At 40.7% G+C, this 16,374-nt stretch overlaps 1 protein-coding gene across 1 annotated transcript in view; it reads left to right on the forward strand.

Moving 5' to 3' along the window:
* RPS6KA2 (ribosomal protein S6 kinase A2) overlaps positions 1-16,374 on the forward strand; it is a 157,031-nt gene that overhangs the window by 75,070 nt on the left and 65,587 nt on the right. The window contains exons 4-6 of the mRNA XM_053973455.1: positions 12,079-12,159; positions 12,947-13,026; positions 16,027-16,133. Of these exons, the coding sequence (XP_053829430.1) occupies positions 12,079-12,159; positions 12,947-13,026; positions 16,027-16,133 (268 nt within the window). The remainder of the gene's footprint in view (positions 1-12,078; positions 12,160-12,946; positions 13,027-16,026; positions 16,134-16,374) is intronic.

A 16,374-nucleotide genomic window follows, 5' to 3' on the forward strand; every position in this document is an offset into this window, starting at 1 on the left:
AAGCAGAGAGAGGAGAGAAACACACAGCTTAATTTAATTGGAACAAATCTATGAAGACTGACATGAAGCTTCAGCTAAAAGAATGAGATTGCCACTGCTGACCATGTAGAGTGTTCTGCCTGAGCCAAGAACCTGGGAATGAGGAGTAGATGAACTTCAGGACAGTCACAGAGGCTCAGTGGTTCTGCTTTGGAAGCAGGCCTCGTGTCCTTGCCTGGATCTGTGCCAGGTGAACCCACTGGTGCTCTGGGAGGGTACCCTGTCCCTCGCACGGCTACCGAGGCATCATCTGGAAGGCACCTGAAGAAGTCCCGTGGCCCACCCCTGACCTAGGGTGCTACAATGATGCTTTTGTGTCATTCCTCACAGATGTTTGACCAACTCATTCTTAGACTGTCTCTAGCACTATATTGTTACAAAATGCTTCCTAGCATCTGTCCAGTGTCTTCAGCCTTGCCACAGCTGAAGCTGTTAGTTCATCTCCTCTCTCTTGAGAACATTTTCCTCTTTGTGGTTTTCTTCCGCATCTTGAAGTTTGCTATGCTCAGCTTCAATCTTCTCTAGGCTGAGAATCTTTTATGCTCCTTTCCTTCCTCAGTGTTCATTTTTCCTAGGTACTCATTTTAAAAGATTTAGTTATATACTAGGTAAGTCAGGCATTATCTGCTCTGGCTGCATGTCCTACCTTTCAGGTCCCCTGTGAATGCTTTGCTATGCCAGAGCAGAGATAATCCTGCTCTGCCATAAGGATTATTGAAAATTCAGGGGGTGTAATTAAACTAGTAGAAATGTCTTTCTGCAAAGACAGCAGAGTGGTCAGATTCTCGAGATGTTTGTTCCTTTGGAGAGTCCCATTCAGAGAAAGTTCCTAGAAGAAGCCCTTGGGTAGATGGGTTTGTTAAATGGCGTGATTCTTGGGGTGTCCTGTGCAAGGCCAGGAGTTGGTCTTGATGATCATGATGGGTCCCTTCCAACTCAGCATAATCCATGAGTCCATGATGCTCTGAGGATTTCTGGAGGGTGGTTGCCTGCAGCTGTCAACCTCCACACTCCTTCTCCCATTTAGTTTAAGAAATAAGCACATTTTCAGTGGACAGGGTGTTCCCAGGCCATCTGGGCTTTACCAGTGACAAACAAAACACTGATCACTGTTTTACCTTCCCTGCTGCCCTTTTTCTTCTGCATTTCTAGCTGGTGTCCTATAAGCCAAATGAAAATCATGTGATAGTCTACTTTTCTGGTTTTCTTTTGTTTTAATCTTGAGGGTTGAAATTTTTTGTGTCTTGTTTGTCTTGCACTGTCTTAAAGGAGCTTTGTAAGCTTTGTGCTTGCTTGCAATGCTTCTAATTTTAAGCAAATCACTGCCAAAAGAGGGAAGCTATTGCTGGCAGCCCATCATGTCAGCTGTTCAGCACATGAATGAACCTCTGGAAGTCTTTTAATCCTGCCTGATGGCCAAGAGCTTGCTGTTGGTACCACAAAGCTGCGAATTACAGGAAGAGAAAAATTGCTCTTTTGGCAAATACAGGCTCGGATGCTCTTAGTCTTCATCTCCTTTGAGTTATGTCATGTTGTCTGTTCTTTCATGGCAGGCTGTGTCTAGCATGGGAGCTGGTACTTCAGTTTAGGAATTACAAGTCTTTGGCTGTGCTCACAGTTCTGCTGCTAGCCTGCTTCATGAACAAGACTCAGCTACCCTTACTGCTGCTCCTCTGCTCAATCTCCATGTCTGTAATGCTAACCCAGTTATGCCAGCCTGCTCTTCACAGTGCTCACTGCCCTTTGGAGGAGTAATAGTCAGATATTAATGGGGATGTTATTAACACCCCACCTCACTGAAGTGCAGTCTATTGCGTTAGGGAATTTGATGGCTAAAGATTCCAAACAAAGAAATTTTTAGGAAATGTGTCTTGTGTATAGTGCATTGATTATTTGAAATAATCAGTACTATGAATCAACTCAAAATTGAATTTTGAATCAATATTCAAAATCAACAGCTTTTGAATAAATTTCCAGCTGTAGTGGAAAGCTAAACTGAAAATACAATAGCTAAACATCCCTGGGATTTTTAACCTCCCTGGTGGACTCTGCAAGTCTTTGGCTGTGGTACAAATCCATTATCTATATGACAAGCATTTGTTTGTTCTGTTCATTGAATAAGTTGCACCATTTGTAACAGCCAGGATAATTGCTATTTAACCAAGTTCAGCTGCCTGCAACTGCAGTGCATTTGTAGTTGGTTGGAAACCAAATTCGTCAGCATCATCTGGGAGTTGCATCCAACTGCTTTTATTGGTTCCCATAACACAGCAGAAAAACCTTATTTCCTTTCAAGCATGAGGACAGATTAACAGTGAGGTCAGTGCTGTCACTTGATGCCATTTTAAGTCAGAGTGACAGCAGAGGAGGGGTCAGTTGCACTGGTGATGGTTTTCCTCACAGCACTGCAGCTGGATCACTTGTAAAGCTTCACCAAACAGCTGGCCAGGCATTCTGTTCACAACTGCTCCTGGAGGTGTGCTAGCACATAGCTGGCTCTCTATAGAAGTTAGATAGCACTGTGTGGGAGACTACCATGTGGGATTTGTTTCTACAGAAGCAAAATTATTCTCTGTTTTCACATTCTTCATGTAGGTCACACATGTCAGTTTCAGATTCTGTGTGGCTGTGGTGTTTGCTTCAAGATGAAGGTTTTGATGGTTGAGGAGAGACCAGCAATCAGCATCAATGACAGCCTCTCCTTTCTATTTTCTCCACAGCATTTTCTATCTACATGTGATAGTAACTGGCACACTCAAAAGGTTTCCATGGCACATTAATTTAACTGACATTTTCTCAGCAGCAGTAGATTACTTTTGTAAATCCAGGCAAAGCCTGAGTTGTTCAGACAATTGTAGTGTGTCCCTGGTCATCTTTCAGATCTTTGCATGGGCTGTGACATAGTTGCCATTGAATGGGAATTGTCTTCATCAACACTGTAAACTCAGAATTGACTTTTCTGCTGAAAGAGAGCCTACATTTCCTCTTTTTCTGTTTCACATATCTCCTTCTATTTATATTCCTTTCTTTCCTTTTATTTTGATAAATAAGTCTTGGTCCTACATTTTGATATCCTTTAAATATTTATCTTCTATATAGGTTTTGTCAATGCTTATCTGTTCAAATTTAGTTTCATTATGGACATAATAAGCTCTGCAATGTGAAATGTCAATGTCATCCAGCTAGGTACTATCTTGTAAGTTATCCTAAGAAAGAAAAATTTGCAAGTGTACATTTAGAAGTACTGTTTTGTATTTTTGTTTTTACATGGTGTTCCCAGCACAAAGCAAACAACTTCCAAAGCAGAGTTTTGAGGAAGCCTGAAAGTTTGCTCTGTGTGTGGAGTTTGGTTTGCTACCAGTCACTGGAAGGACTGTCACAGGACTGGGTGGCCCCAGAGGGCTGCATTACCCCTCTGCCTTACCCACGGCTCTCACCCACAGGTAACAGCCATAGAGATCAGAGATTCTTGATAAGGCTATCTGAGACCACAAAATTAAAAGCACTGTGTGGAAACGAAACTGCTTGTGGTTATTCACAGGGTTTTCAAGTTCACTTCCAACATGAATTTTTGGTTCCTGATTTTTTTTTCACTTTGGTGGAATGTTCTGATATAATGCTATGGGCATTAATCCTGCTGTAAATGCTGTGTTTCAGACAGCCTTCCAAACACTTGTGCATAATAATGAAATCTAGATTTTCCTTAAGATGTCCTTTATTGAGGTGTAGTCACTGCAGTAAAGTAGCACATAGTGAAAAGTGCAGTCTCATTCCCCTGCAGTCAGGGCAGGCTGGTTTCTTACTAAATAGTTATTTAACTTTTCCTGTTCAGTTTTGTTTTAAAATATGTCAGTAAGGAGGTTCCAATCCCAAGCCATTGCTCTGCTCTGTAGGGGTTCATGCAGTTACAGTTTGCCCAACATAGCCTACATTTCCTCTTTTTCTGTTTCACTTATCTTCTCCTATTTATATTAATTTCTTTCCTTTTATTTTGATAAATAAGTCTTTTTCCTCCATGTTTATATCCTTTAAATATTTATCTGCTCTCCTACTGTCTCCCTGTAGTCATTGCTCAGTAGTGTTTATGTTTAGCTTTTGGCAGTTTCTCAGTAACATAGGGGGAAAAAACAAGATTTCCTTTTTGGTTAGGTATTCTTTTAGAGCTCAAGCAGCTACACATATTTTTAGAGCTGTATATAGGGACTGAGATGTAGCTGGTGAGATCCTATTAATGTCAACAGCGGTTTTACTATTGACTGCTTTAGGGCCATGATTTCACCCAGAAACTCCCTCAACTTAGTCATATCTTCCACAACAATCCCTATACGGTAGTGGAGTCCAGGCTGAAAAACAATTCACAATGGTTTGAGGACTGTGTTTCTCTTGTCAAAGGAGAAAACAATAAATCAGCCTTTTTTTTGTTGTTGTCTGTGTGACCAAGGCTTGCTGATTGCAAAGCTTTAATGAGCATGTTGATAACAGCAAAAGAGCAGGCTTTTTCTTATGCTCTAATTTAGGAAATGACCTTGCCTTGACTTCACACCCTGCTTGCTGGTGGGACTGGAGGCTTCTTCAGTGACAGACAGCCGTCTCACAGATGCTTTTTCATTTTTATGAGGCAAATGTATCAGCAGAGCTATATTAAGTATGTCTGCATCACATCAGGTCCTGGGCGAAGCAGAGGTCTGTTTTATCTGAATGTTAACATTAAATGGCACAATTTTACTGAATTATTTAAATTCTAAATTCCTGTCTGTTTTGTGTGCAGGTAGCATGGAGGCCTGGGTTACAAGTAACCTGCTAAACCTCATCCTGTGTGGTTTACAAATAGAATCTGTCTCAGGGCTTCATATCTCCTAAATGAAGTGTGCCTTCAATGTTGGATGATAAGCCACTATTCCAGCTTCCTCAGTGATGCCTTAGATATAGTAGTTATTTGTTTTGGAAACCAAAATTTTTTGCAATTCAGTAACTGAAATGCTCATCCAAAAGATTTTGTTAGAACAAGTCAGATTGGACTGGCTCTGTGTTTACCACATCCAAGCAGCCTAATGGAAAGAGTGTTTAGAGTGAGAAGTCAGCATAGTGCAGTTGTGGTCTGGACAGCTTAGGGAGAATGTTAACATTTGCCTCCTGTCTTTTGATCAAATCGTTCCAAACCCTCCCTTCTGAGAAGGGAACCTCTCACTGTCCAGCCACTGCCTCACGTTACCCGTGTCAGAGCTAAACTGGTAAACAATCACAAAAACTTCACTTCAAAACTTTGCATGTTTACCCTAAACCTGGAAGACATAGGGATTCTGTTTTAAAACTTCCTGATGGGTTTTTTTATTAACTATCTTCTGAATTTATGTTACAACTTATAAAGAAAAGATTAGTTTCTGACAGAGTGTCTATCCATAGAAAAAGGACAGTTGAGGGAAATTCTGCTTGACAAAATATCATTATTAAGCATTTCAGCAGAATTCTTTGGTCTGATTGTATACCTTTTCAAACAATATTTTATAGTTGTACATTATAATTAGAGTTAAGAAAGAGGAGATAAAATAAAACCCTTAACAAAGTGTACTTTGATGCAGCCAAAACAATTTTTCTCCATTTAATTTTGGCAAAACGTGCCAAATTTAGAATTTCTGTTCCAGTTTAGAGAACAAAAACCCACAGCAAAAAATCTTAAAAAATATTCAAAATTACAACTTTCAAACAGGCCAACAGAAAATATTTACTAGGATTACTTCAGCCTATGACTAAAACTGCCCTGGTGGCAAATAACAGCATCCCAGTACATATGTTCTACACAGAGAAGAAATACCACATTTCCTCTCCTTCCAGGAATTCTCACTTAATATTTTATAAAAGATTTTTGGTCTCATCCTTAAACATCTGGGCTGGACCAGGCAGAAGGTTTCATACTGTGCCATTAAACAAAATAGTAGGGGCTCATATAACAAAAGAGAAGGGACTTGAGTGGGCTTTAAATGACTCTCACACAGGGAAACTTTGCCCTGAGTTCGTGTGCCAAGAGTTCTTGGGGAGATCCTATGCCACACTCACACCCTTTTACTAAGTGAATTAGTAGTTGCTCAAAGGTCCTGAAGGAGAGGAAATGTCCCTTTCAATCCAAATGGCTTTTTAGACCTGGAGAGACTGAACAAAGGGGACAGTTTTTTTTCCTGTAGAAGGCAGGCATAAGAGGGAATATCTCTGCGTTTTCATCCCTGAGCCAGTGTTCACTCCTCATACTTTTCAATCATAAAAGCTGTATTTTTGCCTTTGATGATATGCTGCAGAAAGTATTTGTGGTGAATGCCAAAGCACAGACATCTTTCACACCTCCAGAGTAAGGTGATGCACAGACTTTACTCAGCTCTCCCTGTAAAACCCACCAAACAGGTGTGTTTTCAGAGCAAAGAGCAGCAGTGCTTGATTAAACCACGCTGGGCTTCAAGCTTAAAAGGCAAGTGGCAAAACTCACTGCCCTGAGAGACCCAACAGTTCCTGGACATCTGGATCATCTGCATCTCAAGCAGGACAAGTAAAAAAAAAAAAAAAAAAAAAACACTTCATTGCTTCTCTTGGCTTAGCAACTTCTCCATAGCAAAACACAAGGCAGACACTCATTTGATACTGGAATGCTCCATGGATAGGAAATATGAATCCTAGTGCTGCCTCTTCTTTGCAGCTGCATGCAAGTTAGCCAGCACTGCAGCAGGGCAGGAGCTGCAAGGGAAAAAATTCATCCCTCTTTAGATTGTATTTAAGAGTAGGACTGAGGACTATATGTCCTGGTCATCTTTGTGTTATTGGTTTCTTGTATGCTGAAACTAAATCTGAAATACCTATTTTGTGTGGGGAGAAAAGGCCAACTGTCTCATACACGTTTTAAACAAATTTTCTTTATTGCAAAACTATATGAAACCAGTTTCTTCCTTCAGTTCATCATAATTTCCAGAGCTGCTGATGAAGTGTTTACTGGGGCATCTGAATTCTAAGGCCAGCCTTCTTATTAATTTGTCATTTTGAAATTATGCCTGTTCCTAGAGCATAGGTAATTATTGCCTGTCAGTAAGAGTTAGTACTGAAATTGTTATTTCCTGCAATAGTATTAATAATAATAAAAAATAGTTACAAGTTCCACTTCGGTACAACTGAAGCAAATGAAGCATAGGAGCATGTTACACCCAAATTCAAGAAACAAATACTTTATTGATGATTTCACAGGATATCACATCCACTAAGGTAAATAAATTTAAATCAAACCTATGATTTCCATAAAAAGAAAAAGAGTTCCAGGTGCAACTCTGCAGAGGTGTTGAAGATTTTCAGTTTTGCACAAGTTGTGAACAGATGTATTTCCAGCTGTAGGTTTTGGATCTTTAGAGGAAATTCCCTTCTAGCAGATGGCAGCTTTCTTTTCTCTTTATCAAGCTGTTTATTGAGTCTGGTTTCAATGAATTTAGTTAGAACTGGTTTACACATTTGTGAGGGGTGTAATTCTGACTTTTCTGCTGACATACATCACCATAGGATTTGGCTTATTGGATACCATTTCACATCTGCAGCTCCCAGACTCTGGTGAGAAACAGTTTCACCTGGGAGCTATGCATAAGCAAATCTGTGGATATTCAGTGGTCCAGTTCTGCTTAAAAATACACAAAAATTGAAATTTCACCTCTGCATAAGGACATGAGATTTATGTGATCGTCTGGCTGGTCTGTCAGTCTATATTTCTCTAATCATGGGGTTGAGCCCAACAGCTAATTTCAGCCAAAAATCTAAAACACACTTAATCTCCTGCAGCGTCTGTGGATTTTTTTGGTCAAGAGGAGAGATCCAAGTTGGTGTCCCAGTGAGAAAACAGCAGGAGGTTGCAGCTGCCAGAGGCTCCATGGGATAGGAAGGAGGCGACTGTGCAGCACCCTCAGCTCACCAAGCTGCTCCTTGCTGGTCCAGGCTATGAGGAAAATATGACAAGGGCTCAGGTTATTGCTCTGAGGATTTATTTTCAGCTGAGTTTGTATGTCCTAGAAGCCATGTTTGCACCTGACAAGTCCCATGTGATTTTTTTTCTTTAATTTTTTTTTTTTCTGCAGCATCAGATTTCATCAATCTGTTCTTTAATTCTCTTTGTTGGAAAACTGAGCAGAGATACTTCAGAGGGATATAGCGAGATTTAATTAACTTTTACAAACAGAGAGAATAATGAATAGGTGATAAAGACTAGAAATGGAAGTCCAATACTAAAGTGTAGTATTGATTTAGAGACATCTATCATTCCAAATCTCAACATTGGAGCATCAAGGCTACTTTAAAATACAACAAACAAAGGCAACTCTTTGATTTCTTTAAAGCCAAATGTGTTGTTTCATGTAAAAGGAGAAAAAAAAAAATAAAAAGGAGGGGGAGATAAAATGACCTCCCCCAGACTCTGGACTCCTGAAACCCAGTCTGCATTCTTACTGATTTTTCAGAGTGCCCTTTTACAAAGGAATGTCTCTGCTCTGGAGATCTGTTTTTCCACCTTTGCTGCAGAAGCATAGGGCTGAGTGGTAAAGCTGTGGTATAATGGCTCTTTCCCCATCTCAAAAAGGTTCCATATTTCGGGCCACAGAGGAACTTTCTTCCAGAAAAATCACCTTCACAGAATGATATGCATTTCAAAAGAAAAGCACATGAAGTCCCTGTGCGACATTATTGGTACGCTCCTGCATCCAGTGTGTCAACAGGACGCTTTTCTGTTTTTCCTTTGTCTTGTAATAATGCTCTGCTGATGAATGTAGGTGCAGCATGAAAGGCTGCTCTTTAGAGGATTTGAGTTTAGTACTGTGTGGAACAAGAACACAGTAAAGCAAATAGTATTTCCAAGCAGAACCACTGAAGCAAGACTGTGGTCACTTTTAGAAAGCCTGTATTTCTCCATATCTCAGGTGACTAGGCACCACACACGTACTTTGTCTTCTGGACATAGGCAGTGTGGATTTGAGTTGAGAATTTAGCTCTCTACTTCTGCCTACAACAGTAGGCAAACATTAACAGTATTAAAACCAGATTAAAATAACAGCAATAGAATTGAAAAGGATGTTGCAGAGAGTTTTATGTAGATTTTCTATTTGCATTATCTTTTTTGTGTTCCTCTGCTATGTGAAGAATTTGAAATTGAGTTGCAAGTTCGTAAGCCTGAGTCCTATTTTGGTTTTACTCCACTTGAGGCAAAGTGCTGAGTTTTAAAGAAGTGAGGAGGGTAATGGATGAAATTTGAAGCCATTGTTTTGTTCACTGATTTATTTCTCCTGTTGCAATACTTTTTGATGCTGATTTAATTAACTTAGTTTGTAGCTCCCCTTATTCTTGCTTAATTAATTAATTAGTTCTTCACTTCTGGTTAAGCAGTGACATTTCTTATTGAAAGGTAGGGATGAGCAAATAATTTATAATTAATAATGCTTTTTGCCAAACATCTCTGGGCAGATTGTGAAATTTTTAACCTTATTTGTGTATTTTCTGCATGTATCTTCCTGTAGAAACAGCTTTCTGTAAGTGGCAGATGCTTTTGTCACACATGCAGGGGGATTTCTCTCCCTGATGTTTCAGGTCAGGGGATTCAGCAGCACTTCAGTTAAAATTGTCAAAAAGGACAAAAAAAACAAAACATTGATGAAAAGCAAACCTATCATCTGACAACCCATTCTTAGTTAAAAAAAAATTTAAACTTTCAAACACCAATTTCAGCCTGGTGACATCAAGAAGACAGTTTCCAAAATCACTGGAAAGGGACTGACCCACCCAGAGAGGCAACCAAATCACCAAGTGCTGTCCTGAGCCACCTCCAGAGGACTCTGGGGAGGGACCAGGTTGCTGTACCTCAGTGCAGTCAGCAGATATTCACACTGGCACTTTGCTGTTTATCACGTTTGCTTTGCAGCCCAGTGCCCTTGGCCATGGCAGTTCATTAAGATGTCTGTAATATGCACTGTCTTGCTGGATCTTTCTCTAAATAAGATTTTAAAGAGGAAAGTTCTAAGTGGAAAATGGTATCTGCCATGGGAGCACTAATTTAGAGCATCCATACCCTGGCAGGACCCAGCTGGCCCCGAGGGAAGCATGGTGGGGCACATGCAGGGCACCAGGGGGGTCTCAGCCCATGGAGCAGGGCAGAGCCCACGCCACTGCCACGCACCCTCATTAGTGCTCTTGCCACCAAATGCTGCCTGAGGGGTCCTGGGCTGGCCCAGGCCCTATGAGGACAGCAGTGCCCAGGTGGGGACAGTCTGTGGGGCTGCTGAGCCTCCTGAGCTTCACAAGCCCAACTTCTGCTCCCGAAAGACAGGTTTGCAAAAGGAAATGTCGCCCCTTAATGCAGCAGCTACAGCTTCAGGGGCCATGACTGGAGAGTGAGATGTCTTCTGTGGTGACATCACCTTCTCTTTAAGTCTGGTGTGCCTCTTGTGTGCCTTTGGTGAGAAGGGTGGCTTGTGTGATTACAGGTCCACATCTGGTAACCACCACAGCAGCAAGCAGGGCATGGGGCTTCAGCAAAGCACTGGGCTGCACAGCTGAGCCTTTGCCTGTTGAGAGGTTAAAATGATGGCTGGAGGATTGATATGGTGATTGATATGAATGATGTGCTGCTGCTCTGACAGCCTGTTGTCACAAACTCTGCAGTGCAAATGCAGGGAGGCACTTTCTTAGGCTACCTAAGCAAGCTTAATGGAAATGTCCCGCATAGTGTCCAGCAATGCCCATCTATCCAACACAAATTCCCACCTGGGATCATCCTTGATTGACAGCACAAGAAACAGTCTGTCTTCACATAGGTTAAGAATTTTGTGAGTGTAGGATGTGTGATTTTTACTTGTGGGATGAGATTCCCTCTGTTTTGAATTTATCTACAAGGTAGCTCGAATGAGCTAGTAAAGCTTACATCGCTATTGGCCTAAGTTAAGCATCAAAATAGCAAGAAACCAGAGTATGTCACCTGTGCTATTTAAGGTTTTCAGATCAGCTGGTTTGGACCTATTTCTGTCAATTTTTGAAGTACATCAATTTTTGAAGTACAGCAATAGACGGGGGTTTTGTTATGTATGTTCCTTACTCGGGTGCTGAGAGTACTCAGCTCAGTACTCTGAGCAGCTCCACAACACATGCCTGCAATAACAGAGTCTGACAGATCTCAGGCTTTGCTACCTAAAATAGTTTCTTAATATGTCTTCTAGATGCTTTCATCTGAAAAGCATATTGGCATTGTGAAGAGAACAAAGAAAATGTCAATATTTTTCAGTAAAGTAGTGATTGACTGAAAAATGTAAATGCATCCTTAGGATCAAGATTTGGTAACATGGGGACTTGAATCCTCCTCAGTGTCTGAATATTCTGTTAAATGGCTTTGGTATGAAATCTTCAGCATTAGTTTTGTTTAGCTTGAACTCAGCTCACCTCGGAAATTATGATTTCCCTTACTCTCTAGTCATCTCAAACACAAAAAGTATTTTTCTCTCTGCTGTCACACAATAAAGTTATCTCTACACATAAAAATAATTAGTTACTATTTTTATTTGGAATTTTTCTTTGTTATGATTGTTTGGGTGGTGGTTTATTGGAAGTTTTGAATATTGTATATACAGACTTCTTCCAGAAAGTGCTATTCAATAATACGTCATAAATGCTGCTAGCATCAGCAAAATACAATAACTTAATTTGAACAAGATTAAACTGACTTGCTCTGGGACTGGTACATTCTGTTTCATCTTAAATGAAGTAAAGTAATTAATTTTGTGTAGTTTTCATTTTCACATTAACATTCTCTTCTGTGAAGTGTAATTGCCTTCTTCTTGTTTGCAATACCGTAGTCATTTTAGTTAGGGCAGCTCTCTATAGGGAAAGACACAGGGCCTTCCTAGAGAACTTGCTACACAGACCAGACAGTCAGAAATAGCAGAGTGAGGATCAGAATCCAGATTGCCAGAACCTTATTCCAGTACTGTATCCAATGACCATGCTGCTTCTTGATATGTCACTGTTCTTATTGTTCTTTCTTTACAGTTCGTGATCGGGTACGATCTAAAATGGAGAGAGATATTTTGGCAGAAGTGAACCATCCTTTCATAGTCAAGCTTCATTATGGTAACTATAATAAAATATAATTCATGTTTGTTCTTAATTTGGGTGGAGAATTGTAACTAGGTGTGTTACACTTTGGTGCAGATGCCCCCTGCCTACTTATGACTCTGTTGCTAACAAAGTCATAGAGGCTACTTGTGTGAAATTCTTCATTTATGCTGAAGGAGACATCAAGTACTTGTAAGTTTCAGCCATTCCTCCACTGAAATAAATTTATCATAAAGTCTGACGTGATAGTTTGTGCTGGTGGGGTACTGCTGAGTTTACATCTGCCAAACTCTCACCTGCTGTCAGGTATCATTTAGAAAGACAGAGAATTTAAATAAAAGCAGGTTGTACCAGTCCAAATCTTTATAGGTGTATACATGAGTGTGGTGTCTTGCTGGAGTTGTCTCCTGCCACACCAGCCCCATCACTACTGTCACAGGTATTCTGAGGGCGTTTGGGTATGTGGGCTCTTCTCTCACACAGACATGGAAACCTCTCTCTATGCCTCGCTCTCAGTGACTCCTGATACCTTGTGGAGTGGGAAACACTGTTAATTCATAGGTGCTTAACATGGAAATGAATATATTGGTAATGCACAGTGTCTCTCAACTGACACTATTTTTTCCCATAGCCAAAGCTCAATTGCTAAGTTCTATACAGAAATGTTTTTTTTCGGTTCTCAAAGTTTTGAAGTGTCAGTGAAGCAATGGCATGGATGATACACTGCTAGTCAACAGGACTTACTCTTCGGGGACTTTATCTTGATTCAAACTTCCAACATCTTCATCCTTTTCTAATGCAGCATTTCAAACAGAGGGAAAGCTGTACCTAATACTAGATTTCCTGCGGGGAGGGGACCTTTTCACCAGACTCTCCAAAGAGGTAAGATGATAGATCTTGAACTCAGAAATGAAAGACTGTCTTGGATTTTCAGAACTCAAATTGAGTTCGTGGGAATGAAAAATGGCCTTAGGAATAGTCATATATATATGTAATAGAGCTATCTCATCTTGCATGGTTCAGTGGGTTCTTAATAATTGTATTTGAATTATGCCAGAGGTGATGCAGCAGATACCATGTAGGCATCACTGCCAGAGAAAACTGCTCCACTAGTATGCCATTCCTGCAGCAAAATAGCCCCAGACTTGATGCTTTCAGAGTAAGTCTTTGATGTGATGAAAAATAGTCTGAGAAATCAATCCCCAATACATTTTGCCCTAGGGATGAGCACAGAACCTCTGGAAAAACACACATATACTGCCAGGGAGGAGGGAGGGATGGCCATGGGTCAGGGCCAGCCTCTGCAGCTGCTGGGAGCAGGTTAAGGACCATGCACCAGCCCAGACATGGGGGATTGACTATCACAGCCCTCATGTGTCCCCCTCCTGCCTGCCAGGAGCAGCTGCTGCTTCCATTCCCTCCCCAGGCTCTCATCCCTCCCCTGTCCTCTGCATGCCATGCCCCTGGAGAGGGACTGCTGCAGGCAGGGAACGTCCCAAACCCGAGTCTCGCCGGTGCCCACGCAGAGCAGCCACAGCAGGTTTTCTAGGTTAGTTTAGCTCTTTCCTGTATCTCCAAACCTCTGTGAGCCAGCAGTCCCAGAGAGATCTCTGCAGGAGTGCAGGAGGCTCCAGTGAGGCAGGATGGCTGCCCTGCCTGTGCCCTGGTGTTTTCTGTCACCAACACAATGTCCCCAGCCCTTGGTACTTCTGAGGGTGTGGGGACAGAGATGCAGGCAACCACTTATCAAAGAGTGTTTAAAGGCAGGAACCTTTCAAATGCCATCTTGAGGGGAAGCTCTGTTGCTCTTCTTGGATTTGGGGAGCTACTGATGGACTAAAAAAGCTGTGAAAACAGTATTTTCAGTCAAAATTTCCCCAGCTCTCCCCCACCCCTGTTCAATTCCTGATTCATTGACATGCTACAGGATGCTGTGTGCCCTGCAACTTGGGACCCCAAGCTTTTGCTTTTAAGGTTTGTTTGCTAATGCAAGAAGACATTGGTAACAAGTTAATTACACTGCTGAGTAATGATCCTTATATAAATATTCAGTCCCTGGTAGCAGTTATTTTTAATATGAGAAAAAATATTTTAAAAATTTAATGTAAAATGTCCTTCTGCTGTTGTCATGAGACCAAGCTTCATTAATGAGGCAGTGCTGCTGTCTCAGCAAGGGTCTCTCTGATTTCATGGAAGACAGAAAATGTGGCTCTTGCCTAAGAGGGCAGGTCCATGTTCTGCACAGCCAGGGAAATCAAAAGTGGAAGACAACAGCTCAGACTTTTTACTTCTTTAAAGCTTCATGTTTTCCCCAGAGCTTGTCCAGGGCAATTCACCAATTCCTGTACTGTATACTGTCATTAATGACTCATTAAGCTGACAGTAAAAACATACTTCTCTTTTTTCAGTGCTTGCAGCTCACCTTGCCTGCCTATACTTTGCTACTGTTTAGGGGCAAGGTATTGCAAGGGAAGAAGTTCTGGGAAAGCTTGAACTGTTTGCAAATTGTAGTTATAGATTAGGTCAAAAGGTATTGATTTCAGTGGACTTCAAGTCAGATCCCATATACATATATTGTGTGCATGCATGCAGAGCTTGCCTATTTCTTGCTCTGTCTTTTTGAGACATCTGACTTTAACTAGGTGTATATGTATAGATTAGATTTTTCCTGGATTCTATTGATTTAATTTCTTGCCTACATTGTTTATTTTAAATCTTATAAATAATTTAAATTTCTTTTAAAATTAATGTCATTTTTACATTCAATACAATTAAATTTGAGAGGTTTTGCTTGTGTATTCATTTATTATTTTCCTTGTGGTTTTGTTTCTAGCCTTTGCAGTAAAATTCTTAATTAAATTATGTGACATCTGTACTCTGAATCATCTCTTTTTTCTCTCAGCTGTCTGGAGCTTCTCAAAGCACTCAGATATTTTGGCTACCCATTTTTGAGAGCAGAGACTTAATTTTAAAATTAAGCTCTACAACTTCTACTGTAGAATTTACATTTACATATGACAAGTAAATTTGTATTCAACTGACTCATTTTACTTCTGTCATGCATAATCACACTTGTGTATCCAATATATCAGCTTCTTTTTCTGCATTATTATCTCTGTGCATATTGAAATTTAATTAAAGAGAACATCTCAGATATAATGGAAGTTGAACCAAAGGGGTTTCCTGCCATCTGAGTTTTTCAGAGCTTATTGGTTTTTTGATTACAGAAGTTTCTTCTCACCTAAAACACAGCTTTCAGTGTTAGCAGTGTCCATATCAGCTGCAGAAAACACTGTCTTCAGTTAGCACCTCATCAGGCCTTGGATGTTTGTCAGCACATCACTGCCTAGGGCATCTGCGCTGATACTCCTTGGACCTCCAAGGCATGGGGTTTTAAATCCACCTCTGATTCTCTCCATGCTGGGTATTCTGCTCAGCCTTGGAAGTATTCCACTTCCCCAAAAAGGTTTCCCATGCTATTTCATGGGAATTTGGTAACCAAATGCCAAGACTTTAGCAAGTTAAGGGATATGAAAGCAATATGGGCTGCACTGAATGTGTTTAATTTTGCTGATCGTTTCCAAAGGCTAAGGAGTTATCATTTATTCCTAATACTGTGACATAATATCATCTAAACAGATGAAACAGATGAATGAGAGCAGCATATTTTAAGGAATAGAGGTGCTCCATAGATCAAATTTTGTTTTATAGGGAGAATCTGGTAAGAATTGTTAATGTCAGTTCACATAAATTATGGAAAATTGAACCTGATATGATGGTCCTTCCAGCATTCCCAAGTTAGACAATTCCTTCCCTGTGTCTGCTTAAGGCAAGCCAACCCACCACTGTCCAATAAATAAATGTGGTCTTCCTTCTCTCCAGGTGATGTTTACAGAAGAGGATGTCAAGTTCTACTTAGCTGAGCTGGCCTTGGCATTAGACCACCTCCATGGTCTTGGAATCATTTACAGGGATCTAAAACCAGAAAAGTAAGTTAACAAGGAAAAGAGAACTGAAACATAAATACATAAACTTTTAGGTTGCTTCTGCTCCTTGTCATGCTACTAAATGAGAAGGTGCCAGGGGCTCTGCCTTCCTTCTTGTGAGACTCTACATGAGACCATCACTAACAGCATCAGGGTTTTCCTGTCATCTTAGCATGAGGCCAAGTGTTTTGACTGTGCTCCAGTATGATGGGACCTCTGTGTGCCTGGCCTTCAGTTTTGTGAA

Source organism: Vidua macroura, chromosome 3 (genome assembly GCF_024509145.1).
Source record: "Vidua macroura isolate BioBank_ID:100142 chromosome 3, ASM2450914v1, whole genome shotgun sequence".
Classification (NCBI taxonomy): Eukaryota; Metazoa; Chordata; class Aves; order Passeriformes; family Viduidae; genus Vidua; species Vidua macroura.